General features: G+C 40.6%; 1 protein-coding gene across 4 annotated transcripts in view; it reads right to left on the bottom strand.

Moving 5' to 3' along the window:
* LOC133622035 (uncharacterized) overlaps positions 1 to 26,537 on the bottom strand; it is a 38,755-nt gene that overhangs the window by 9,520 nt on the left and 2,698 nt on the right. For 3 of the 4 annotated variants that reach the window (XM_061984566.1, XM_061984567.1, XM_061984568.2), the window contains exons 2-27: positions 23,131 to 23,267; positions 22,944 to 23,052; positions 22,768 to 22,858; positions 16,702 to 16,852; positions 16,549 to 16,639; positions 16,345 to 16,470; positions 13,609 to 13,671; positions 13,428 to 13,541; positions 13,197 to 13,352; positions 9,731 to 9,784; positions 9,430 to 9,656; positions 9,286 to 9,365; positions 9,126 to 9,206; positions 8,973 to 9,047; positions 8,748 to 8,852; positions 8,504 to 8,606; positions 7,235 to 7,295; positions 6,849 to 7,075; positions 5,551 to 5,630; positions 4,370 to 4,456; positions 4,212 to 4,289; positions 4,027 to 4,131; positions 1,520 to 1,622; positions 1,328 to 1,397; positions 1,017 to 1,243; positions 870 to 949 (exon numbers count right to left, since the gene is read on the bottom strand). In XM_061984566.1, coding sequence (XP_061840550.1) covers positions 870 to 949; positions 1,017 to 1,243; positions 1,328 to 1,397; positions 1,520 to 1,622; positions 4,027 to 4,131; positions 4,212 to 4,289; positions 4,370 to 4,456; positions 5,551 to 5,630; positions 6,849 to 7,075; positions 7,235 to 7,295; positions 8,504 to 8,606; positions 8,748 to 8,852; positions 8,973 to 9,047; positions 9,126 to 9,206; positions 9,286 to 9,365; positions 9,430 to 9,656; positions 9,731 to 9,784; positions 13,197 to 13,352; positions 13,428 to 13,541; positions 13,609 to 13,671; positions 16,345 to 16,470; positions 16,549 to 16,639; positions 16,702 to 16,852; positions 22,768 to 22,858; positions 22,944 to 23,052; positions 23,131 to 23,257 — 2,871 coding nt within the window. In that variant the 5' untranslated portion in view covers positions 23,258 to 23,267. The remainder of the gene's footprint in view (positions 1 to 869; positions 950 to 1,016; positions 1,244 to 1,327; positions 1,398 to 1,519; positions 1,623 to 4,026; positions 4,132 to 4,211; positions 4,290 to 4,369; positions 4,457 to 5,550; positions 5,631 to 6,848; positions 7,076 to 7,234; positions 7,296 to 8,503; positions 8,607 to 8,747; positions 8,853 to 8,972; positions 9,048 to 9,125; positions 9,207 to 9,285; positions 9,366 to 9,429; positions 9,657 to 9,730; positions 9,785 to 13,196; positions 13,353 to 13,427; positions 13,542 to 13,608; positions 13,672 to 16,344; positions 16,471 to 16,548; positions 16,640 to 16,701; positions 16,853 to 22,767; positions 22,859 to 22,943; positions 23,053 to 23,130; positions 23,268 to 26,537) is intronic. The other variant, XM_061984569.1, reaches the window with a different exon arrangement.

The raw sequence follows: 26,537 nt of genomic DNA, 5'->3' as shown, positions 1-26,537 counted from the left end.
CAAAGTCCTGACTTAAACGTGTGGACAATGCTGAAGAAACAAGTCCATGTCAGAAAACCAACATAATTAGCTGAACTGCACCAATTTTGTCAATAGGAGTGGTCAAAAATTCAAGCAGAAGCTTGTGGATGGCTACCAAAAGCGCCTTATTGCAGTGAAACTTGCCAAGGGACATGTAACCAAATATTAACATTGCTGTATGTATACTTTTGACCCAGCAGATTTGGTCACATTTTCAGTAAACCCATAATAAATTCATAAAAGAACCAAACTTCATGAATGTTTTTTGTGACCAACATGTGCTCCAATCACTCTATCACAAAAAAATAAGAGTTGTAGAAATAATTGGAAACTCAAGACAGCCATGACATTATGTTCTTTACAAGTGTATGTAAACTTTTGACCACGACTGTATATACTTGCAGTGTGTATACAAAACGGAGGGTTTTGAAGTTGTTTGAGGGTCTTGAAGGCTACAACAGTGACTTCCATTAGCTACATCTTCCAAGCGTTTATCATCTTTAAAATAAAAAAAATAGAAAGATGTGTTCTTGTCTCTCAGAATGATTGTGAATGATAGGCAAATATCCAAAATAAGTGCAGTTCCCCTTTAAGCTTGCAAAGGGTTAATATCACAACTAAGTCGACAAATTGGTAACACTCATCCTCACCTGCTCTGTCTTTTGCTCTGTGCTTATGAGCTGTTTATGAGAAACCCAAATCTATGTCTGTCGGTCCAAAGGAAAAACTGACTGGTTTTGTGTATGGGCAATGACAAGCTGTTTTACCCTGTACCAGATTGGTAGGGAAAACTTGGGGTAGCCCTTTTTGGTGGAAGTACAAAAACAGAGGTCATCCAGGTGACTTACATTAGTGTAGATGACCAGGTTGCATCTATGGACAAGGAGTACAAAGCCGAGCAGCTGTAAACCTCCTACGGGATGCAAACCTGAACCAGAGAGAGGTTAATTTTTCTGAAGGAGATGAGAGCGACCCAACGCTGAACCTTTGCTGACCTGCGATCGGCTCCCAAGGCTTGTTAAAAAAGCAGAGCTCCCCCGCCTGGCCGACGGTCAGCTTCGGGGCAGTGCAGGTGCTGAACATACGCAGGTAGACCTCAAAGACGTGGGGCCTGAGGTTCAAGAAGGGACCCGTCTCAGACGAGTAGAAGCTCAGCATTGCCGGGGTTAACTGGCCCTCCAAGCAGAGGAGGAGGGGGAGGAGGTTCCCCAGCTGCAAGTTGCTAGAAAAAGAAAACTGGCATCAACAACACCTAATGCAGCTAAAAAAAAAAAAAAAAAAGCTACAAGGGCAAGACAGAACTTACAGGTCCCAGTTCTCAGCAGCAGGAAACAGAACTCGTCTGGTGGACTGAAGACACATTAAGGTGTTCTTTACTAAATGAGTGAACAAAGACAAGATGGGAGCCATGACGTTAATTTAATAAACATGTCTGCCAGATTTTGTAACAATGACTGAAATTAGTCAACGTGACTGGAGAAAATAATTGGAATCACACCCGAACAGTTTTCCAGCTCCTGATAGATCTTCTTGACAAGGCCGATTCGATGGTTTTTGGGTAACAGCCTGTTCCAGAACCAGTTGAGAGCCCAAATGTTGTTCTGTCATAAAGACATCAAACAGCACGTTGAGAATAAAGTATGTGCTTAAAAAAAGAAAACATCCAGGGTTGTCCAAACGTGTCTCAGAAAAATTAAAAGGATGCTGGGGGCCAATATGATACCAATGCCAAGACCAAGCCAATGTAGGTCAATATATGCTAATCCACAGGTGACAAAAACTACAGCAAAATTATCTCATAATGTATCTTTTTGATAAGTAACTAATTTTATCCTAACACAATGCTGAGATCCAATAAAGCTCTGGGTTTTTTTTTCTTTCTCTGACATTTTCTTAGAGCCCGTTCAAGGCCCTTTGATTGTGTTTGATTTGTTTAAAAGACACAAAATTAAGTCAAATTGGCAGATTGATAGTTTTAAAGCTAATGCAGCCATGACAAATCATATTCCTTTGTGCCAGCACTGGAAATAAATGCCACTGGTTCAAATAAACATAAATGTTCAAGTTTTCACTGCCTAATTTACTCATTTTGGGACGGTGGGAGGCTCTTCCTGTGGTTTCTGTGCATATCTGACTCTTTGCAATTACTGTTTATTTTTTAATGAAAATGAAAGAACACAAATCCCTAATTTCTTATCCACAACTATATGTGCACATATGCAGTATTTTAATTCAGTGGCACCTCAGGCTCAGAGCTCAATCAGTTTCATGACCTAGCTCATAGTTCAAAACACTCAACACTCGTATCCTAAATTAGTGCCAGCGATTTAAATCAATTAAATAAGCTGTTTTCCCCGATTGGAAAAACTGGGTGGGGATGGCTTTTTTTTTTTTTTGGCCAAAGCCATCACGGCATACTTGCCCATTTGTTCGTGTTGTTGCTTATTTAGTGTGAAGATGAAATATTCCCACACAGGGACATTTGGCTTTGTAATCAATCATCTTTTTTCCTCCAAACTTTTGTTACTTAGCAGTGCTTCTCACTAGTGAGTCGCAAATAGTGAAGCGGTGTCAGTGTATCTTGTGTGTGTAAGCCAGCGGTGTCGCCTGCTTATACCGAAAACAAAGAGTGTGGATGACTGACAAGAGGCTTCACTCTGTTCGGTGCAGAGAGCGATGCACAAAGTGAGACTTCTTTTGAAAGCCAGAGACAAAGAAAAGAAACATACGGAGTAATTTATCAATGCCGGAAAAATAATTTAAGTTTATTTTCCTTTATCGTTCAATTACCAATTACTCGGGGTGTAACAGTGTCAAATCTCACGGTACAATATTATTGCGATATATTTGTACCCCAGCTTCCCCAAAAAAAGTCTTAAAAATGTTAGTGTGGAAAATAAAGTTGAAACAATGTTAAAGGTAAACACACATACTGTAATTGAACACAAACATAATGCTTAAATGTTCTAATGATATTACTAAAAACAATTATATATAAATGTTTTATATATACGTACTTTCAGTTAACTGTCTTTAAACTGACAATAAAAACATCCAGTGAAGCAAATGTAAAACAATGTTCACGTTAGTGTCTTTCAACTTCAGTGTCTGCTGTATATCACTTTGGAAAATGCTGATTCTCAAAAAGGTTATCTGACAACTAAACGTTTAATAATGTAAATACCTCACAAATTGATGCGTAGCCTCGCTGGCATCAAATAGGTTTATCACGTAGCTTCTTATATTTCTTGCGTTTCCCGCAGTGCAGCATCCCCAAACATTTTTTTTGTCCACGCTGCCGCCTGGCGCAGTTCCTACTTATAACATGGATAACAAATCCTTTTAAACCAAGAGTTGATTCAATGTTATTGAAAAGAAAAAATGTGCATTAAAACGTCACAACTTCTGACTGGCTTTATGTGTAGTCTTGGAAACCCTTCAGGCAAAGGCCGCGACTTTGACTTGCAGTATACGCAATATAAGAGGTTGTGTTGTCTCAAGGGTCTTTCAGCAACATAACTCAAAAAGTTATGGAAATATTTTTAATGCAAACTTCAGGAAATGTCCGAAAATACAATCCTCTCTCTCTCTCCCCTTCACAACCTTCCACACACAGACCTCACCCACTCGTGCTACGCAGAGAATTTTGGGAGATGTAGTTTACGGTATTATTGTTATTTAGATACCGAAATACCGCAGTATCTTGAATACTGTTACATCACTACTAATTACGACCTATTGACTATCAGTTTAAGGACTTAAATTTCGCAAAATCCATTACATGACTCTTAATGCTTTTGATGACCCGCAAAAACCCTGCTTATGTTTTTCATGAGTGGAAAATTTGTTAATCATTTCCCAGGTGTTCCAGTGCACGTGGGAACTCTGAAGCTGCGAGCTCAAATCGGACGATGGACACCCCTGCTTTAGATGAACCACTTCAATACGTGTTGGAAATCACCAAAGTATCTTCGTTGTGTAATGGAGTAAGACATTTGGACCAACCTGAAATGTGCACAGAATGGGGATGACAGGACTCAGATCAGGATGGAGGATTATCTGACTCAAGGCCCCAACGGTCAGCAGTAATGTGGCCTGATCTGGAAACAGCTGCAAATCACATATGAACATAAATGATTGTACGCTGCACGCTGACAGGGATTCTCCATGTAGGATGGTCCTGTTCGTACCGACACAAAGTAAGGTGGGACTTCCATGTTGGAGTTGGATTTAGTCAACAGAATGGAATTGACAGATTGGACAGCTTCCTGGTTGTTAAGAAGCAGATAAAGTTAAATTAGAAGAAAAAGTGTTTCACACAGGTTTACAGGATTTTCTAAAGACTTACATGCAGGAACTCCGGACTGGGTTCTTCAAAAAAGCTGCTTTTTATAGTTGTGCTCACAGTTTTGAGCAAATGCGTCCAGGACTCTGACTGGATGAAGAAAACATAACCATCTTCAAAAGGTAATACTCAATAAGTGAGGGATTCTCACTATAGTCCAGGGATCCCCAAACGTTTTGGACAGATTTAAAAAAAAAAAATACAAATAAAATTTTTTTTTTTAATTATTATTATTTTAATTTTATTTTTTAACTTGGGAATTCCCGCTGGCCAAATTTTGGACGCTGGCGGCTGAGTTTGGGGACCCCTGGACTAGTCAGAGAGTATGGACAACCCGTAAGCAAGCATACATACACATGGGAAGCGTGGTATATTGCACTCTAACAGTGAATTACTACACTTTGCCTGACAAAAGGTTGCTTCAATATTGCACCTTTTCTGCATGTGTCACCAATAATCCAAACTAAACTAATAAGTATTTCAGTAAAAAGCAGCATTGGTTCAGTATTCAAGGCAATATGGTGATAATGAAATCAGGAAGCCATGACATGTCACGGCAATACCTATGAAACATATCCAAAAAAGCAAAAGTAAAAGCACTTATACATACATATACACACACACACACACACACACACACACATATATATACATATATATATATATATATATATATATATATATATATATATATATACACACATACATACATACATATATCTTAATAAGGTTATCCAAAAAATAGTGCTCGATACCGTAGTAGAGCGCAATATATGTATGTGTGGGAAAAAAAATCACAAGACTATTTCATCTCTACAGGCCTGTTTCATGAGGGGGGGTACCCTCAATCATCAGGAGATTTTAAAATCTCCTGATGAGATTTTAAAATCTCCTGATGATTGAGGGTACCCCCCCTCATGAAACAGGCCTGTAGAGATGAAATAGTCTTGTGATTTTTTTCCCCACACATACATATATTGCGCTCTACTACGGTATCGAGCACTATTTTTTGGATAACCTTATTAAGATATATATATATATATATATATATATATATATATATATATATATATATATATATATATATATATATATATATATATATATATATATATATATATATATATATATATATATATATATATATATATATATATGTCACACTCGGTAAGTTCCATACTTACATCCATGTGGACATCCTGTCTGCATCTATGCACCATGACTGCAAAGCGGACCAATTCCAAATTTGTCAGCGGCACCGCTCCTGTACCAAAGAGGTTAATTTTTTTGAAGAAGCATGAGGTCTAGGGGTGTAACGGTACGTGTATTTGTATTGAACCGTTTCGGTACGGGGGTTTCGGTTCGGTTCGGAGGTGTACCGAACGAGTTTCTAAGCTAAAGTCTTAACAAGCTGCTTTGCTTCTTCTGCCTCTGTCTCAGCACCCAGCATAGTTCCACCCACACAACCATCTGATTGGTTACATACAGAGCGGTAACACCCAATCAGCAGTGCGTATTTAGAGCGGTAACAGCCAATCAGCAGTGCGTATTCAGAGCGCATGTCGTCAGTGCTTCAGCGTCGAGCAGATAGGTGTTTAGCAGGTGAGCATAAGGCAGCGGACTCTCCCCGAATTATAATAAACACCTTCCAGTCAACTACTAGTAACATCACTATGAGCCCGTTGACGTTCTAGAAACTTAAACTGCAGCTCAGTTCGCTCGCAGTCCTGGCTTGAGGTGAAGGCTAATTAGCTTTTAGCGTAACGTTAGCTCATTTTACAGTGTGTGTGTGTGTGCGTGTTACGGACAGCAAAGCCCTGTCTGTTATTTCACTTGACCTTTTTCTATGTTTATTGAGCTGTGTTGAAGCAGCAAAAAAAGGACATTATGTTAAATGAATAGTTTCTGTCTCTGATAGTTGATATAATAATGTAACTGCATCATAAAGCCTACATGAACTCCATGGTGTTCAGGGATGAATAGTCTCTCCTATAGCTATTGTACTATTTGTTCAGCTATAGTTACCGGTACATTAATCGTTAGTAATGTAGCAGCCTAGTTTTGAATGGCAGGGTCCCAGCTATTACATGTTGATAAAAATATAACATTTACATAATAAAAAACAACTACAGGGTTCCCAAATGCTGTAATAAATTAAGCATGATGAGTTGACTTGAAACTGTTTAATGTTTCACTTTTTATATGTAGAAGAAAAGTTTTGTCATTTTATTTCATCTGAGCAACAACTTGAGGCAGTTTAATGTTGATTAACGTGGGCAGAATTATTATAGTGTTCCCAATGTTAAAAAGATAAAGCCATTGTTTACAAATTTGGTAAATAACCAAAAATTTTATATTTTGTAGTTTTCTTACTGTACCAAAAATGAACCGAACCGTGACCTCTAAACTGAGGTACGTACCGAACCGAAATTTTTGTGTACCGTTACACCCCTAATGAGGTCACAATAAAAGCTGTCCTGACCTCTGATCGGATGCCACTGGCCTTTGACTGTGCAGAGCTCGAACCTATGCGACCAGGCCAACATGGGTGCATTTGCCGTTTTGAACATTTGGAGGTAAAACTGGAAGGCGTGCGGTGTGAGGCGTACAACGGGTCCATTCCCTGGCGGGAATAAATTGTTGAGCGCTGCGGGGAAGTCACCTTCAAAGGCCAAGATCAAAGGGAGGATGTCGGTCAACTGCAGGCAACTAGAATGAAATGCAGCAAATGCTGGCATGGGCATGTGGAACAAAGGGGTTCTGATTTTTTATGTAGAGGTCATGCAGTAAGGTTGGACTACAAGTCGTGACCAGCTTTAAACACATAGCCACCTGCTATAATTGTCACCAGAACACAACAGCACTTACTGGTCCCAGTCCTTGGCGGCAGGAAACAGAGGCTTGTCAGGAACATGCTTTTTAGTGTTTACTGCAAAGAGCGAAGAGACATCTGTCACGCATAAAATAACCTTTTGTGATTTCTGAAGCCATTTGGTTTAACAATACTGTATATACTAAAGGCCACCCCAACCCAATGTAACACTGGTACTAATAACGGTTCAGTTGCGTGGCATTCTGCATCATGTGGTCAAGTTGCCCTAAGTTTTTTTAAGATCTTACGCAAGCTGCATATCCAGTAGTAATTTGATTTTGCGCTATGCCCCTTAGTCTGCACTAGGGATGGGCACTGACCACATTTGAACCGATACGGTACCAATTCCTGATATATGGGAATCGATACCGGTATTCCACGGTACCAATTTTTGGTACTTTTGTGTGTGTTAATAAATGTTATTAGCTGATCCGAATAACTGTGTCGTCCAGTTGTTACATCTTGTTTTATATTACATTTCAGTCATTTGCAATGCAGTTGCACTTACAGTACTGTATTGGCTAGCTATGGTATGTTTTCTAACTAGAAAGTAGCTTATTTTATGAAGCTGAATGTGTTATGTAGTGCCCTACAAAGTGTGTGTACTGTAAGTATTGTACTTATTATACACCAGCAGTCTGATTGTATCATTCATCCTAGTTGTAGTTGTCATTACCAAATTTGGAGGTGTTAAAATCGCTAATGCTAATAGTAGCCTGTCTATGGCAAATCCAATTATAATTGGATAAATTAATAAATTAGCATCAATCTAGCGCATTTTGGAAGAGTGCAGCCTTACTTTACATTTGAGCGTTTAAGCATACTTGCTTTATTGTCAATTAAAATTGCAACATTACTTAAAAGGGAGTTTGGCTGAATCGCCCTGAGTGCTGCTTGAGTGATTGTTACCCTGAGCCAGTGTTTAGTCTGCAATTAGACATGACGTCACGTGCAACAAAGGTAGCAGGATATGGCATAGTTTGATTTACGAGAATCGGTACCCGGTAGAACCAATGGAATTTGGTCGGTGCCTTTTGAAGTACCAAATTCAGTACCCATCCCTTGTCTGCACACAATTCTGGCAGTGAACACACCGGTACACCTATTCATAGTTAAGTTTTATTGAAATGAAATAAAAGCATGCTTATACAGGATTTAGAAAATAAAATAGCAAAGAAGATATTTTAGATCTGTATTCCTGTGACCACAATGTTAAAAATGCCATATAATACACAATAATATGCACGCAGTGTGTACTATCCCACCTCTGAGGGTTATCAGCTCGTAATAGATCTTCGCGATGACTACATTGTGGCTATTGATGGACAGCAGGATACTCCATAGCCAGCGGAGAGCCCACTGGTTTTTCTGCCATACAAACATCAGATCACATCTTACCACAAACTCTTTAGACAGAACTTTCAACGGTCTCATGATGCACTTTGTGAAACCTCCGTAGTGGCAAAATGCTTACTAGTACAACAGACTCTAAGACGTGTTTAGACTAACCTTACAGGTGCACAGAATGGGAATGACTGGAATCAGGTCGGGGCAGGCGATAACTCGAGCCAATGCCCCGGTGACTAGCAGCAACATGGCCTGATCCTGGTACTGCTGCACTCACACACACACACACACACACACACACACACACACACACACACACACTTACTTAGTCTTATGAGATCAACTTTAACTGAAAGGTATCCTACAGCTGGGATGTCATGTTCGTACCGACACAAAGTTAGGCGGGATTTGTACATTGTTGCCGGACTCGTCCATGATGGAATTCACAACATGGACAGCTTCCTGGATGAAAAGGAAGGAAAGGAGACCAAAATGAAGAAGATGCTCAAGTGAATAAAAGTAACTAGAGGAAAAACCTACTTTCAGGAACCCCGGACTGTGTTCTGGATGACTGGTGACTGCCCCACAGACAATTTGAAGCAAATGGATCCAACATTCAGACTGCGTGAACATGCAAATTTCTTAAAATACGTAAAGGTGATCCAGCTCAAATCATGTGATAGGTAAGGTGCAGACTCACATTCATGAGGACAGCTGGGCAGCATCGATGCACCTTGAGTGCAAAGCGGACCAGTTCCAAACATGACAGTGGCTGCGCACCTAAACCAGAGGGGTCAACTTTTGGAAGACTACATCAGGGAGGTGACTGCGAAACTTCCCTGACCTTTGATTGGACTCCACACGTTCATAAACGGGCAGAGCTTGCACGTCCGGCTGATGGTCCACTTGGGCGCCATCGCCGTGCTGAGCATGCGGAGGTACCACTGGAAGATCTGTGGCGTGAGGCGCGAGGCGGGCCCATTCCCTAGCATGAAGACAGGCGTGAGCACCGCCGAGAAGTCGCCCTCCAAGCACATGAAGAAAGGGATGAGGTCCTTCAGCAGCAGGAAGCTGTGTAGGCAACAGACAAGTGGGGGGTCAGCAAGGCGCCGCCATGTGTTGTTTGGAAGCAACATCGCACTTACGGTTTGGGCTGATCGGTCTGGACGGCTCGAAGGTAGCGGCTCAACTCTCTGAACCTGCCGATAAGTGATGCGCACATATCTTAAATAAGGTGGTAAATCAGAGCGCGCCCTAGGGGGCCGCCAAAAACATCACTTTTCCTGCTGTGGGCTGCAGTGGAAAATGCAGAAGAATCAGAAGAAGTATGGACCAAAATTAACGGACAAAGGTTTCCTAAGCGCAAAAATTATGATCTAATTGGTGCGAACTCTCACCAAAAGGGAGTTTGCATGTTCTCCCCGTGACTGCGTGGGTTCCCTCCGGGTACTCCGGCTTCCTCCCACCTCCAAAGACATGCACCTGGGGTAGGTTGATTGGCAACACTAAATTGGCCCTAGTGTGTGAATGTGAGTGTGAATGTTGTCTGTATCTGTGTTGGCCCTGCGATGAGGTGGCGACTTGTCCAGGGTGTACCCCGCCTTCCGCCCGATTGTAGCTGACAGGCTCCAGCGCGCCCCCGCGACCCCGAAGGGAATAAGCGGTAGAAAATGGATGGATGGATGGATCTCACCAAAAGGCATAATTATACGTAAATGTATTTTTAATATTTTTCTATGACTCCCTTCTTTTGCAATATATTCAATTATATTATCTATCCATTCATTTTTCTACCGCTTGTCCCTCTCAGAGGATGCAGGGATGGCTGGAGCCTCTCCAACCTGCTATTAATTTTATTTCTGTAATCCGCCGGACCTAAGCCTTGTTTGACATGCTTAGGTCAGGCAAACATAATATATACCGTATTTTTCGGAGTATAAGTCGCTCTGGAGTATAAGTCGCACCGGCCGAAAATGCATAATAAAGAAGGAAAAAAAAACATAAGTCGCACTAGAGTATAAGTCGCATTTTTTGGGGAAATTTATTTGATAAAAGCCAACACCAAGAATAGATATTTGAAAGGCAATTTAAAATAAATAAAGAATAGTGAACAACAGGCTGAAAAGTGTACGTTATATGAGGCATAAACAACCAACTGAGAACGTGCCTGGTATGTTAACGTAACATATTATGGTAAGAGTCATTCAAATAACTATAACATATAGCACATGCTATACGTTTACCAAACAATCTGTCACTCCTAATCGCTAAATCCCATGAAATCTTATACGTCTAGTCTCTTACGTGAATGAGCTAAATAATATTATTTGATATTTTACGGTAATGTGTTAATTTCACACATAAGTCGCTCCTGAGTATAAGTCATGTATAAGTTATGAAAAAAACTGCGATTTATAGTCCGAAAAATACGGTATATAATATATATGTAATATTTACATATTGTATTTACAGGATAAAATATACATTGATATATTATATTTCATATTGCTACTATGGTACATTTTTCGTCTACTTTGTTTTAGCCCTCTTTTTGTGCCCTTGTGTGCATTATCCTTTCCATCTTTTGCAACTGAGATACTAAGTGGAACAATTTCCCTTGTGGATCATTAAAGTCTGTCTAAGTCTAAGGCTGATTATGGTTTTATATCACTTGAAAAGGTTATTATTTGATGAATTCCAAGTATGGTTAGATATAATAATTGAACACGATTAAAATCTAGAGTAAGATTACTAATTCAGTATTTCGGTGAGCCCCAACCCTCTCTATACTGGGAAGTTTGGGCCCCGAAGATTAAAAAGGTTAAGAGACATTGTTCTAAATCAGAGGTCTGTGACCCCAAAGGTACTGCTGGGGAGTGGGAACCTTTTTGTTGATTACTTTTTTTTTTTATATTCCACCTGCCTTTTCACAAACTTAAACATCTTTAAATGCACATTAACATTGGCTTATAAATGGCAGCACCATGGCCACCCATCTCACTGTGCCTTGCAAGTTTGAAAGAAAGACATGAATAAATAATTATACTGTATTGTATTAATCTTAGCATTTAAGATAGCTAGCGAATAGCGCTCTAGTTGCCAGCTAGCGATAAGTGGCGCTATTCTGTATTCTTTGAAAGTCTTAGTATTGTACAACAAGGTACCTGCTCATTTATTGAGGGTGCAAGCTAGCGGTCGCTAGCTTAAATAATATCAATACAAGAGACATTAACATCTTTCTCCATTAAAAAAAAATGACATCCCCCAATATAAACACATTACTGTCTGAGCAACTACGATATTCAATTGTGCACATTAAACCTACAGGCTGTGCAGTCTTAGCACAGCAATGGATTGATACTCCAAAGAATGTCAACAGGAAGTGAATTTGCGTGACCTCGCATTAACATACATTTTTCTCTGTCATTACAAAACACTTCAACTTTACAAATTAAGACTGAATAAGTTAAATATATTTAAATACTCAAATAAAAAAAGCACATTATTATAAAACATATTTCTTCTGCCAAAAAAGTATATTCATTCAGGGTCGCTGAGGGGCTGGAGTAGGGATGGGACTCGAAAAACGGTTCTTGTTCAGAACCGGCTCCCAGTGTTTCCATTCCTTGGAACCGCTCGGCATTCATTCAAATGGTTCTCTTATTGATCCTTCTGGGTGGGGATGACGTTGCGTAGTGACGTCTGATCTCAAAATGGCGGAGCCCGGGCGCAACAAACGCTCCACAGTTGACCACATTTTACAAGAAAAGATTGCAACAGCGCTACTTGTAAAAATTAAAAGGCAGCTAGTTCATCAAGAGGAGGCAATGCGAGCAATATGCTGAAAGATTTGAACAAACAGCATGCAATAATTGTAAATGAAAGTTGCGTTTTTAACCACGCCTATTTAATCCCAGCAGCAGTAACGCGAGTAAGTCATCTGAATACAACAGGTACCAACGCCGCCTCTCATTTTAGCACTTTTATTTTTTAAATTGAAATTAATGCCTTCTTATTTATAGATGAGCATGACGAGAAACAGATTCGGACTGGCTCCGAGGCGGGCAGCCCCAGTTCACATCTGCCACTAGATGAATGTCACCGAGCAGCGACTAAGTTTGTGGTCAAAAGTTTGCATTTTCAGTAGGTGATTGTTCAATTGTAGTCAAAAAAAAAAGTTGCATGTTTTCCTGAACCCAGATTTTTCTGTCAGTCATTTTACAGGTTAAAGTCAAAATTTTAATATGGTGTAAAAGTCCATTCTTGTCAGCAACTAACTTCGAAAGTGAAATTAATCTGTGATATTAATTTATAACTTGCAAGCCCAAATTTGTAATAATCCTGATCTCCCTTAGTCTTTTAAACCTTACATTTTCTGAGATTTTCAATTCAAAGTTGAACTGTAAGCCACAATCACTAAAATTATCCAGCTCTGCAGGTGCTTTAAAATGTTTGTTATGAGTTTCCAAGTTTAAGAAACTCAAAACCCTCTCTCCAAATACTGTATCACCTGCTTCCAATCAATGCTCCTTCTTCTTGGTGAATGAGTCGAATAATGGAGCATTTACTGTATGCACACATTGAGTCTGCGATAGCTGAACTCCCGAGTACCTGTTCTCTTGCAGGAGTCGTTCCACCCTCAGTAGAATCACATCCATGTCCTCCAACAGGGAGTCCTTCTTGCCTCTGTTGGTGCGCACTCCCTGCACGTTTTGTCCCTTCAACACGGATACTAGCAGGATGTCGTCCCATGGACGCACACTCAGGCTGCAGCACGGACAGTTGCAGTGGCGTTACACACAAATCTGAGAGGTGTGAAAGTGGAGAAACGGAGAGACACACCTGTTCCTCAGCTCAGGTGGGAGGTGCAACTTTCTGTAAAAATCCTCCAGTTTCTGGCAGAAACCTGGAGCGAAATCAGCCATCACCATCTGCTTCCGCACCGACGATACCACCCTGAGAGTGACACACACACTTGGATGAGTACATATGTTTAAGAGTGGCACACAAGACGGTTCCCTACCTTTGCATTAGACGCTCTTTGGTGCTGGTGATGCTCACAAAGGATGGCTTACAAGAGGAAGGCCTGCAGAGACAATAGGAATAATCAAGAAATGTTTTTGATCACACTGCGGCGGGGGAGCTTTCCAATACAATTATTTCAGTTCTGATAAGATACCGCTACGATATCAGCAGGAATCATAAATACATACTTATATTATTTTGTAGGGTGGAACGTAAAAAAGGCTTGATCAGGTAAAATTAGTCAAACACAACAGTGGTATGTATGAAAAACAGAAATATGTTATTGTCTGGAATTGACTTTTGACCTGATTTACTCAAGGTTTGTGTGTACTAAAACACGTGAAAACCTAATAGCACACGCTAAGCTGATCTACTAAATGTGCTTGCATCTGTTAAGTGAGCAGAATAAGGCAAGCAATCCATTTTGCGTGTCGGCCTTCCTTAATATACAAAATGTATGCTGATCACCAAAAACTGCCACAATCCTGGGAGGAGAAAATGCAAATATAATTATTTAGCACACGCAATGTGATTAATCAACACTCAACACCGTTTTGCGAGCACTATTTGGCGTTCTATTTAGCACGTGTCAGAAGGAGGTGCAAACTGACAGTTCCAAACATCACTGCAGGATCAGCAGTGCTCAGTGCTGCAGACAGATGATTCTGTGTGTGTGTGTTCTATGTCATCTATTCACAATTTAATTTTATTGCTGCTGCTGGATGACTTACAGGGCGGAATAAAATGAATTCAATTGATGTGTTTTGGTGTCTGCTGGCATTTTTTTTGTCATTTGCTTTTAATTAGGAAATCCATTCATCCATCATCTTCCGCTTATCCCAGGACGAGTTGTGGGAGCTGCAGCCTAAGCAGAGAAGCCCAGACTTCCGTCCCCCCAGATCCCTGGTGGATCCAGCTGGGACAGTCTCTCCAACGTGTCTTCCCCATGGTCTCTTACCGGTCGGACGTGACCTAAACACCTCTACAGGGAGGCGCATCCTGACCAGATGCTTGAACCACTTTATCTGGCTCCTCTTAATGTGGAAGAGCAGCAGCTTTACTCTGAGCTCCTCCGGGATGACAGAGCTTCTCACCCTCTCTCTTAGGGAGAGCCCCGCCACCCGATGGATGAAACTCAACTTTGGCCGCTTGTACAAGTGTTCTTGTCCTTTCAGTCATAACCCAAAGCTCATGACCATGGGTGTGGATGTTAACATAGATTGACCGGTACATTGAGAGCTTTGCCTTTCGGCTCAGCTCCTTCACCACAATGGATCGATACAGGATCCGCATCACTGCGGACGCCGCACCGATCCGCTTGTCGAACTCACAATCCGCTCTTTCCTCACTTGTGAACAAGACTCCCCGGTACTTGAACTCCTCCACTTGGGGCAAGATCTCCTCCGCAACCCGGAGATGGCACTCCACCCTTTTCCAGGAGTGAACCATGGACTCAGACTTTGAGGTGCTGATTCCCATCCCAGTCGCATCACACTCGGCTGCGAACCAATCCAGCGAGAGCTAAAGATCTTGGCCAGATGGAGCAATCAACACCACATCATCTCCAAAAAAGCAGAGACCTAATCCTGCAGCCACCAAACCGGTTACCCTCAACGCCCTGACTGCGTCTAGAAATTATGTCCATAAAAGTTATGAACATCTTTTTGAGAACGTGAGTATATCAGGTCAATGACCATGACTAGTGGGTGGAAGTGAAAATAGCACAGCGTTTACTTATTTGACCCAATCCAAACCTTCCTTGGTCATGGTGCAAATAAAACTCAACCAACACAAAAAGTCAACATACATGGTCACACAACACAAACTTGCTCAGTAAACCTTGTGGATGTTATAAAAAAATGTCCAAGTACCATAAAAAAAAATCTAAATTACACCCATTAAAATACATTACAATGCATGATGAGAAAAATGCAAAACTCACTCTCCACATGTATCCATGTTTGGCGCATTCCAGCTGCTTGATATTTCTGATTGATTACAAAACTTGAAGGAGATTGTCATGGAAACAAGGTAGGAGGTGAACTGTCACATACACGGTCGAAGGCAGTGCTTCTCATATATTTCCGTTACGCCCTCCTTACAAAGAACAAAATATTTTGCGCCCTCCCACCATGATTATAAATAGTATAATTTGTTTATAAAATTGTTATAACTGTACCTCTGCATAACATTGTAAGCTTATTAACATTAAAGGAAACAACACACCGGTCTTTCCCTCATCTCCCACCGTGGTTACAGTGAAGCCAAGTGCTGCATTGGCTTCATCATATTCTGGTACGGCAAAAAAAAAACATGTTCCCCGAGTTCACAAGCGCCCCCCCCCCCCCCCCCCCGGCATTGCAACACGCCCCACCAGGGGGGCCCGCCCCACCATTTGAGAAGGACTGGTCTAAGGTGTTATATTCTGCTTCAAGGTGGAAAATATTCCTGTAACAGTCTATATGATTGATATATGGTACATGTTTTTGCAGCTATTCGATCGATATAAATAACAGAGCACCCTTAATCCACACACCAAATTATTATTAGGTGCATGGAAAAATATCCAGTGCAAGAACAGTTTCTCAATTAATGAAACTTTTCATTTAGCTTAATGAGGTCAAGTATTAGAAACTGTACCAGTCACGAGTATAGTGACACACTTCAATAAATACCTCTCTGAAGGTGTCAATTTAAAGTATTGGATCTCAGATGGATGCGTGTGCTTTTTTACCGTGCAAGTTGTAGGTGTGGAATAAACAACTCCGCTGCTCCCAGCCTCATGACGGCCGCAACTCTGTCGTCTTGCTTGTCCGCTACGTTCAAGAACGCTGACACGCACTCGTACACGGGGTTGTAGCTGGAAGGAAAAAGAGCTAAGGTCCTGTCTAAATGTACTGAGTTACACAGTGGGTGAGCGTAAAAAGGTGTCACTCACTCTTGTACGAGGCCATCGCCCACATGCTTGCCGTGAAGGTACACCGTGTAGTTGTCTTTAAGCTGGACTTTGAAGTGCCGCAACAGCGTCTCTGTTGGAGGCATTCGATGACATGAAGGACACAACTGTGAACTTGGGGAAGTAGAGGGGTACCTGCATGTCGGAGTTTGCCATCAATTTCAGACAGGGTGAACTTGAAGGCCTCCAGTTGGCCCAGCAGCAAGCAGTTTCGGAGGCCGTTCCAGAAGTCGCTCTTCTTGTGGCTGTTGCAGTGGCACTCTTGGCTCAGTTGCCACTTTTCACACTGTAAAACACACAAGTCCCAAAACACAAGCTAGGCATAAACACTGCACCAATTAACACTGTCAGCAAAAAGCAAAGTCAACAAAACTTTTAGTTCAGGTTTCACAGCAAAGAACCACGGATGTTCCTGTGGCCGCTCCAGCAACACGTACTGCAAGCATACTTGCCAACCCTCCCGATTTCCCCGGGAGACTCCCTAATTTCAGTGCCCCTCCCGAAAATCTCCCGGGGCAACCATTCTCCCGATTTCCACCTGGACAACAATATTGGGGGCATGCCTTAAAGGCAACCTGTCGTCACGTCCGCTTTTCCTCCATACAAACATGCCAGCCCAGTCACATAATATATGCGGCTTTTACACACACATAAGTGAATGCAATTCATACTTGATCAACAGCCATACAGGTCACACTGAGGGTGGCCGTATAAACAACTTTAACACTGTTACAAATATGCGCCACACTGTGAACCCACACCAAACAAGAATGACAAACACATTTCGGGAGAACATCCGCACCGTAACACAACAGAACAATTACCCAGAACCCCTTGCAGCACTAACTCTTCTGAGACGCTACAATATACAGGTCGGCAAGTATGACTGCAAGTCCAGTGAAGACGCAATTGTATTCATTGTCAACAAAAGCACTTATGTTAGGTTCATTGAAAACTCAATTGTCTTCAATGCAAACGCACATACTGAATGTCAATGTGAATGGTTGTGTACAGTGTTAACCATACATTCATTTATTTTTTACATAAATAAAAAAAAATTATATTTGCATCATACAGTATATCGTAACAGTAACCATTTCTAAAAAAAAAATTAAAAAAAAAAATCATAAGTCTGCATGCTATCTGTGCCTTATAATTAAGTATTTCATTAATAAAACCCCAGAAGACTAAGTAATTTGTTTCCTTGGCAGTCAACCCCTCCAGATCCAACCACAGGATTTAGAGAAAGGAGGGGTGAGCAGAGCCCACGAAGGAGCCTCTTCATTGGCTGACGCGATATATAGTGAAGCGCGAAAACGGTGCAAACTTGTTTGCAGTAAAGCCTGGAAAGATCGCAATACATGCGCTTGTTGATACTGCTAAAAGAACCCCATAAGAGGAAATCAAAAGAAGAAAAAGATGCTGTACGTCTAAAAAAAAAAACCAAAGAGCCAAAACTTGAATAAATATTGGTCCGGCGTATACAAGATGGAGGGCATTGAAGGCCAGTGGCTGTTTCCTTCTAGACAGGTAATCTAATGTTCCATTTTCCTAAATTTTGTGTGTATCCTTTCGTGTGGAGACGTGTGTTACCGATAGTCTGCAACAAAATACGAACAAGGGGATCCTTTGACGCTACGTCAGACGGTCAACAACCTATGCGTGCGCGATTTGGTGCACTTCCAGAGAGGAGACAACTGGGGGGGGACTATCAGTGAAGTGCGCAGAGTAGGGGGGGGTTTACAGTTTAACTTCTGCCTGGTGACACAAGAGTAATATTTCCAAAAAAAAACATCAAAAGTAGCGTGCCATGTTACATCACAACACTGATCATCATAAATCCATTTTCTATTGCTTGTCCCCTTTGAGGTCGCGGGGCGGGGTTGCAGCCTATCCTAGCTGCACTCGGGCGGAAGGCATATCTTGTGTAAATGATTCCACAACAGTAAGCAGCTTTTTAGCCCAAGTTTGTTTGCTGTTACGGTCTTGTTTGCCTCATAAAGCAGTTGCATTTCCCACTCTTGACTGGAGGCTTCGGCTTCAGATGCAGAAATATCTTTATTGTGCTGTTGCTAGGGCTGGGCGATATATCGATATACTCGATATATCGCGGGTTTGTCTCTATGCGATATAGAAAATGACTATATTGTGATATTCGAGTATACGTTCTCACACAGTTGCTTTTAGCTGAGGGCATTACACTACAGGCTCTTCTCACTCTCTCGTCTCTCCTCAAAGAGACGTAAACCAAGCGCACCTTCTTACACACGTCACGCGTGCAACGTCACACGCTCCCGCGGAGCATAGAGGTAGCGACATGGTAACGTTAGCTGTGATGTTAACGGTGAGGTGCGGGTGGTAATACGAGAGAGAGAAGGTGCGAATCTGATAACAAATGGAGGAAGAATTAATTCCCAAGAAAAACAGCACGGGATCCATTGTCTGGCGGTGGTTTGGCTTCAAGCGGGAATTTGTTCAACATTTATGCGGCAAAAGCGTTGCTACAAAAAGTAGCAGCACTGCTAATGTAGCATCATTTGAAAAGTCACCCGATAGAGAATGAGGAGTGCTTGAAACTGCATGTCAACATCTCCGGCCAGTGCCACACCAACAAAACGCGGAAGCAACTATTTCCAGATTAACATCGTATGAAAAAAAAATCAACAACAGAAGGAGATAACGTCCTCAGGAACCTACCACATAGCGAAGGACATACACTATTTGATTTCCTATTATGCAGCTCATTTTTTATTTGATAGTTATTGAACTATCTTGTGTGACATCATGCACAAAAGTGCTCTTTATTTGTTTTAAACTATTGTAGTGGCGTTCTGTACAAAAAGTACACTTTAATTTAGTGTTGTTTTGATATATCATCTTAGTGACATCATGCACAAAAGTGCACTAATAGCTTGTTTTAAAATGTCTCTGACAGTCTTGCACTTTCTGTTTTGAAATGACATGAATGTTTGTGCCACTGCTTAATAACTGTTTAATAAATACAGTTTTGGTAAAAATACTTAGTTGTGATTTCCCTCTCTGCATGAAAGTTTAAAATGAGTATATATTAATGCAGTACAAACAAGAATGTTGTAATGTAGACACATAGAATCATCATACTGCTGTGATTATATGCATCAAGTGTTCATTCAAGGCTAAGGCAAAATATCCAGATATATATCGTGTATCGTGACATGGACTAAAAATATCGAAATATTAAAAAAAGGCCATATTGCCCAGTCTTAGCTGTTGCCCCCCCCCCTTTTTTTTTTTTAAACATTTGCCATGTGCAGTCATTTGTTTCACGCATGTTGCCACAAAACCAAAGTGAAGACAACACGTCTCGCTGTCGTTAGCATGAGGGGTGCAACGACTAGTCGAAATTGTCGACAATAAAATTTGTTGTTGACAATTATATTTGTCCACACGTGGTTTTTTTTGGGCGAAAGCGGGTCCGCACAGCCACTCTCAAAAACATTGCCAGTGAAAACATTTAAAGTGCGAGAACATTTACTCATGTTGTTAAAAACATGAATACCTTGCTCCTTTTGCAAAGCGGACCTTGTGTTTTTATGGCAGTACATCTGTTGTATGCGAGCATTTAAATCAGAGGCGTGATGTCGGACGTCTGGAGGAAGAATGTGGACTCAACATCGGTAAGAGTGTTAGCTTGTACCTTGCTAGCTAGTTAACAAGTGTGAGACGAAGTTGTCTAAAAAAAAACGTGAACTATTATTTTCGCCAAAGTCAGCCAGCAAAACATTGTCTACATCAATTCAAGTACCGTACTTTTTAAAGCAGCGTCAATTTGCAATGCAATAAAAAAAGGCACAATGACAAACGGGAGACGCGCGTGCACACACAGAGACAGACATTAGGTGCCGATGTGATGGCATCATATGATTAAACATACAATCTAATAGATAGCTAACGTGTTAAGAATTAATCAATTTTACATTTTTAATATATTGAGTCTATTAGAGTTTTAAAACTGCCAAGAGTTAATAGTCAATATACCAGAGTGCAGCTTTTTAAACATTGTCACAAAATGCTTACTTTCTTTTTGAGAGTTAGATTTGCTGTTTTATTTGTTTTAATTGCTGCTATTTTAACGGTTTTTAATAGAATACCAAAGTTAATTGTTTTTAAGCACTTTGCCTTTTCTTTCTTTGAGATGAGCAACATTTAATTTTTTGTATCAGCTGAATGAGCAGCACAGTTATAGTATAAATGAATATTTATGAATGAAATAGTCATCTTTGTTGTCCATAAGCACATGCCTAAAATAACTTAAGTTGCATTTAAAAGTCGATGGAAAAATTAGAACCATTAAATATGTGTACGTTTTATTATCCGACGAGTCTTAGGATAGTCGTTGACTCATCGACCATCAAAATAGTTGTTAATTGCAGCCAAAGTTAGCATTAGCCATGTTTTTCTAGGTGTGCCGCGCAAGCTACGGAAGCTCCTGGGGGCAAAAAGTATGCCGGAGCATACTTTGTATTTTTGTTGATTTAACCGTCTGACAAAAAACTAATACATCGATAAAATCGCTACATGGCCCATGCCTGATTACAAGGCGTACCAAATTCTCAGACGGTAGTCCTACACCTCCATACTGACTGTTGCGTGCGCGTTCAATCATGGACGCCTCATGTAGCTGAGCTAAATTTTATTTTATTTTCATTTTTGGTCATTTATTCACATCGTTTTCTGTTGCGAACTTCCCCAAAAGTGTCCCTTATTGTAAATAGGTTCCACTATTATTTTCCATACATACCTTTTTGTAACCCTGTGGGGTGAATTGGCGTCGCACCTGTGTGAGCACTGACGCTTGGAGCTGGTAAGTCATGTTTATGTCTCTCTCCCTTTATTTTTTTATAAACTTTTTGGTTGGTTGTCGCTCTTAAAGTATTTTATAAGAATGCACACTGTCTTGTGACGTGCTGTTAAGCATGCGGGTTGAATTCCCGAACTTTCTGTTTGTTAAATTGTTGTAAAAACCGGACTTTTATATGTTAAATGATGTGTGGATTAGCTTAATGCTAGCGGCAGTTATTACGGGGTTTCTGGTCTGGTGAGTTTGCGCACGGGTCAAATACTCCGCTGCGTGTCTGTGTGGACTTCTTGTGTGCCGCTGTGGCATTAATATGAGTGTGCATTATTTATTTATTTATTCTGTAGTGCAGAGAAATCCTGTGTACTGTGTGTGACGCCTGTTCTTTTTGTTCCTATCAAAAAAAGGTATGTCTGTTATGAGTTTTTTTGGCATAGTTTATTGTAGAAAAATATAAAATGAGTTGATGTGAGTGGGAAAAATTAGGTAAATTGCTGCACATATTAAAGTCCCTTTTTCTTAATATATATTTTTGTTATTTGCTGATGTATATATTTTATATACCGTATTTTTCGGAATATAAGTCGCTCCGGAGTATAAGTCGCACCGGCCGAAAATGCATAATAAAGAAGGAAAAAAATACATATATAAGTCGCACTGGAGTATAAGTCGCATTTTTGGGGGAAATGTATTTGATATTTGAAAGGCAATTTAAAATAAATAAAGAATAGTGAACAACAGGCTGAATAAGTGTACGTTATATGACGCATAAATAACCAACTGAGAACGTGCCTGGTATGTTAACGTAACATATTATGGTAAGAGTCATTCAAATAACTATAACATATAGAACATGCTATACGTTTACCAAACAATCTGTCACTCCTAATCGCTAAATCCCATGAAATCTTATACGTCTAGTCTCTTACGTGAATGAGATAAATAATATTTGATATTTTACGCTAATGTGTTAATAATTTCACACATAAGTCGCTCCTGAGTATAAGTCGCACCCCCGGCCAAACTATGAAAAAAAACGCGACTTATAGTCCGAAAAATACGGTGCTGTTTTTTATTTAAATTTATTTATTTGAGACTTTTATGCTTTATTTGTCTTTATTATTATTATTTTATTTATCATTATTATTATTTCCACATGTAAGCATAAATAATTGAATTCATGAGCTAGAGTGAGCACTGACGCTTGGAGCTGTGGAGAGAAATCATGTGTACTGTGGACTGTGTGTGACACCATGTTCTTTTTGTTCTTATCAAAAAAAGGTGAATAAATCCTCCACGACTCAACTCCTGTGTGTGCCTCACTACATAGACAACGCAGAACAGCTACTGTTACACTCACATACCGTCGACGCAAGCTTGTCACAGATATAGCAGAAGCACTGCTCGCACTTGTTCTGGTTCCCGGACACAGGAGCCACACAGTTGTCTGAAGCTCTGAGGATGAAAGAAGACAGGATGTGTGCAGTGGATAAAAAAAATAAGTATTCACTTTACTGCGCGGTGAGGAAAATGGCCTCACGTGAAAGGGTGTATGGGGCAGTCGTAGCGCGCGTGCGGTAAAAGTTCAGCAGGACGGGCGAAGGTGACGACCAAGTCTTCGTTCATCTTACTGGGAGACAGCGTATGGTCTGCAACACAGGAGATTGAGACTACTTGGTGACCCAACTTCGTACAAGACAAATGACCACAGTGGGGACGTCAATTACCCTTATTGGGAACGTCCTCCGTCTCCATAAGGAGAACTGACGGTTCCCGGAAGGACATTTCCAGGATGTCATCTTCATCATCGCTGAGGATGATGACGACGTCTCTATTATCCACGACTGTGCACATTACAAACAATCTGAAAAAAAAAGACCCTTCATCTTGTCAGGAACATGTGACAGGACATACGGGTGAAGCTCTGCTTCTTGGTACGCGTGTATATGCCGCTGTTGTCAGATTTCAATTGCGTTCACATTCTTTTCACTATATACGATAAATGACGTAGAACACATCCTTGTTTATTCAGAAAATCTAAACTTTCAGATTAGGTAAGTATTTATGCTACAAAGCTCCGACAAAATCTGGCAAGTTTACGCTCGACAAAACTCCCCAGCAAAAAATTGACTGTGAGTAAAATGTTTATTGGAATCCCTATTTTAATACAAGTTACACATTTATAGGATAGGATAGACTTTGTTCATCCCACAATGGGGAAATCATCAGGTTGCAGTGCAGGTAGCGCTGGGCCATATGGCCAAAAAAAAAAGAGATCATGATTAATGTTTACATATCATCCGATCTCAATTAATATTACGATATATTTTTAGCTAAAGGCGGACTGTCCCGTGCAGGATTATAGCGAATATCGTTGCATTCGGTTCGGTACGTAATTCGGTTTAGAGGTCACGGTTCAGTTCATTTTCGGTACAGTAAGAAAACAACAAAATATACGTTTTTTGGTATTTATTTACCAAATTTGTAAACAATGGCATAACATACATATTAGGGCTGCAACTAACGATTAATTTGATCATCGATTAATCTATCGATTATTACTTCGATTAATAATCGGATAAAAGGGACAAACTACATTTCTATCCTTTCCAGTATTTTATTGAAAAAACCCAGCATACTGGCACCATGTTCTGGACATTGGGGATGCAGCATACACCAATAATAACACAGAAATGTAACTCATCAGATCAGAACTGAATCAGATATTGTACACGTTTCTGTTGTGAATAATAAAGGATTAATTTTAGGCTGCCTTTGAATAATAGCATGAAATATTCCAGCACCTTCATAACGTTTAGTTATACTAAAGCGTCACTCAAATCTAAATATATTTATATAGCTTTATCGGGCCCGGCTACATTGATCCATTATGAAACCAACCTGAGATATTTCTGTCCGTTACGTTTATTTCCAAATTGGTAACCGTGCGTTTTCTCTCTCAAAACGGAGTCAAATGTGCCGGAGACACATTATCAGCCCCGCGTTGCAGGAAACAATCATCTTTGAAGTCTTTAAAGTAAAGTGTTCCCACACTTTTGACGACTTAGGTCGTACACTTTTTTCCATTGAAGCAATAACCTCAAGATGTTTCTCCGCAAAACTATCATACTGTTTTCCTGCGCCATTTTTCGAATGTTTCCAGCAAAGGAGACGACGTCGTCACATGAGCTGTACATGACACATCATTGGCTAGCTTACTGGCACCTCATGAGACGTAGCCTCAGCGCCGCCCTGGCGCTGTTTTGTACTGTTTTTGTACTTATTTTGATTATTGTTTCTCAGCTCTTTGTAAATATTGCAGGTTTATAAAGGTTTATAAAACAAAACAAACAAAAAAAAAAAAAAAGCCTCCGCGCATGCGCATAGCATAGTCCCAACGAATCGATGACTAAATTAATCGCCAACTATTTTGATAATCGATTAGTTGTTGTAGCCCTAATACATATACACACGATCCATTGCCAGGGTTAATGTGGTCAACATGTATAAAATAAAAACTAAATAAGATAAGGCTCAGAATGGTTTCTTAACAAAACCTTTCTACATATAAAGTGCTTTTTTTGTTTGATTGAGACTTTTATTAGTAGATTGCACAGTACAGTACATATTCCGTACAACTGACCACTAAATGGTAACACCCCAATAAGTTTTTCAACTTGTTTAAGTCGGGGTCCACGTTAATCAACATTAAACTTCCTCAAGCTTGTCACCGATATAGCAGAAGCACTGCTCACATACTGTATGTGCCGATTCTGAGAGTCCTCCAAATATCTTTTAAATGAAGCGATTCGCACAGTGGTGTTCTGGACCCGTCGAGTGCCTGGCCATTGTTTTGTGACTCACAAGTCGAGTCAAACCAGACATTTTTTTTGTAAGGGGCGCGGGAAGTTGGCAGACTCTTAAGCGATCCCGTTCTGTCTCCCTGTAATGTTTGTCTGCTCTTGAATGGGATTATGCTGAAAATCTTCATTTCCCCTTGGGGATTAATTAAGTACTTCTGATTCTGATGCTTCCTCAAATTTGACATGACTTCTAACGCCGATTTCCGGATTTTAATCAATTAAAAATACGCTGCAACTAGGGGTGTAACGGTACGTGTATTTATATTGAACCGTTTCGGTACGGGGGTTTCGGTTCGGTGGTGTGCCTAACGAGTTTCCACACGGACATATTAAGTAGCGTAACGCACATTGTGTAAACAATGCACACCGAGGCACAACACACGCATGCTAGCAGCGACCGGGCTAGGATAGACTGACCATACATCCTCTTTTCACCGGATATGTCCTCTTTTGCGGGGCTGTCCTGGCGGAGTTTCTTAAAGGGGAACATTATCACTAGACCTATGTAAGCGTCAATATATACCTTGATGTTGCAGAAAAAAGACCATATATTTTTTTAACCAATTTCCAAACTCTAAATGGGTGAATTTTGGCGAATTAAACGCCTTTCTATTATTCGCTCTCGGAGCGATGACGTCACATCGGGAAGCAATCCGCCATTTTCTCACTTTCGTCGGTGTGTTGTCGGAGGGTGTAACAACACGAACAGGGACGGATTCAAGTTGCACCAGTGGCCCAAAGATGCGGAAGTGGCAAGAAATTGGACGGAATTTGTTCAAAATACGAGGGTGTGGGGAAAGCCGACGAAATGGTCAGTCGTTTGTTCCGCACACTTTACCGACGAAAGCTATGCTACGACAGAGATGGCAAGAATGTGTGGATATCCTGCGACACTCAAAGCAGATGCATTTCCAATGATAAAGACCCTAGCTTCCCTGGCCTGCTGACATCAACTCCAAAACTGGACAGATCAGCTTTCAGGAAAAGAGAGTGGATGAGGGTATGTCTACAGAATATATTAATTGATGAAAACTTTATTCATTACTTGCGGTTTTACGTAAATTATTATACATAAACTGTGTTTACCAATAATTTAGCTTAAAAACATTAATTTTTTTCAATCATTCGAGTACATTCAGGTAGTCTTGTGTAATGCAGTATTTTGTGTCTATTTAGGTATGGTTAACCTGAGTGCTGAAATCATGGAAAAATATATGTTCTTAGCGCACCTGAAATGGGCTGTCTGCACTCTCAAAGTGCATGTTGTTGCC

Source organism: Nerophis lumbriciformis, linkage group LG25, assembly GCF_033978685.3.
Source record: "Nerophis lumbriciformis linkage group LG25, RoL_Nlum_v2.1, whole genome shotgun sequence".
Taxonomy (NCBI): domain Eukaryota; kingdom Metazoa; phylum Chordata; class Actinopteri; order Syngnathiformes; family Syngnathidae; genus Nerophis; species Nerophis lumbriciformis.
This window is presented reverse-complemented; position numbering and strand designations above follow the sequence as displayed.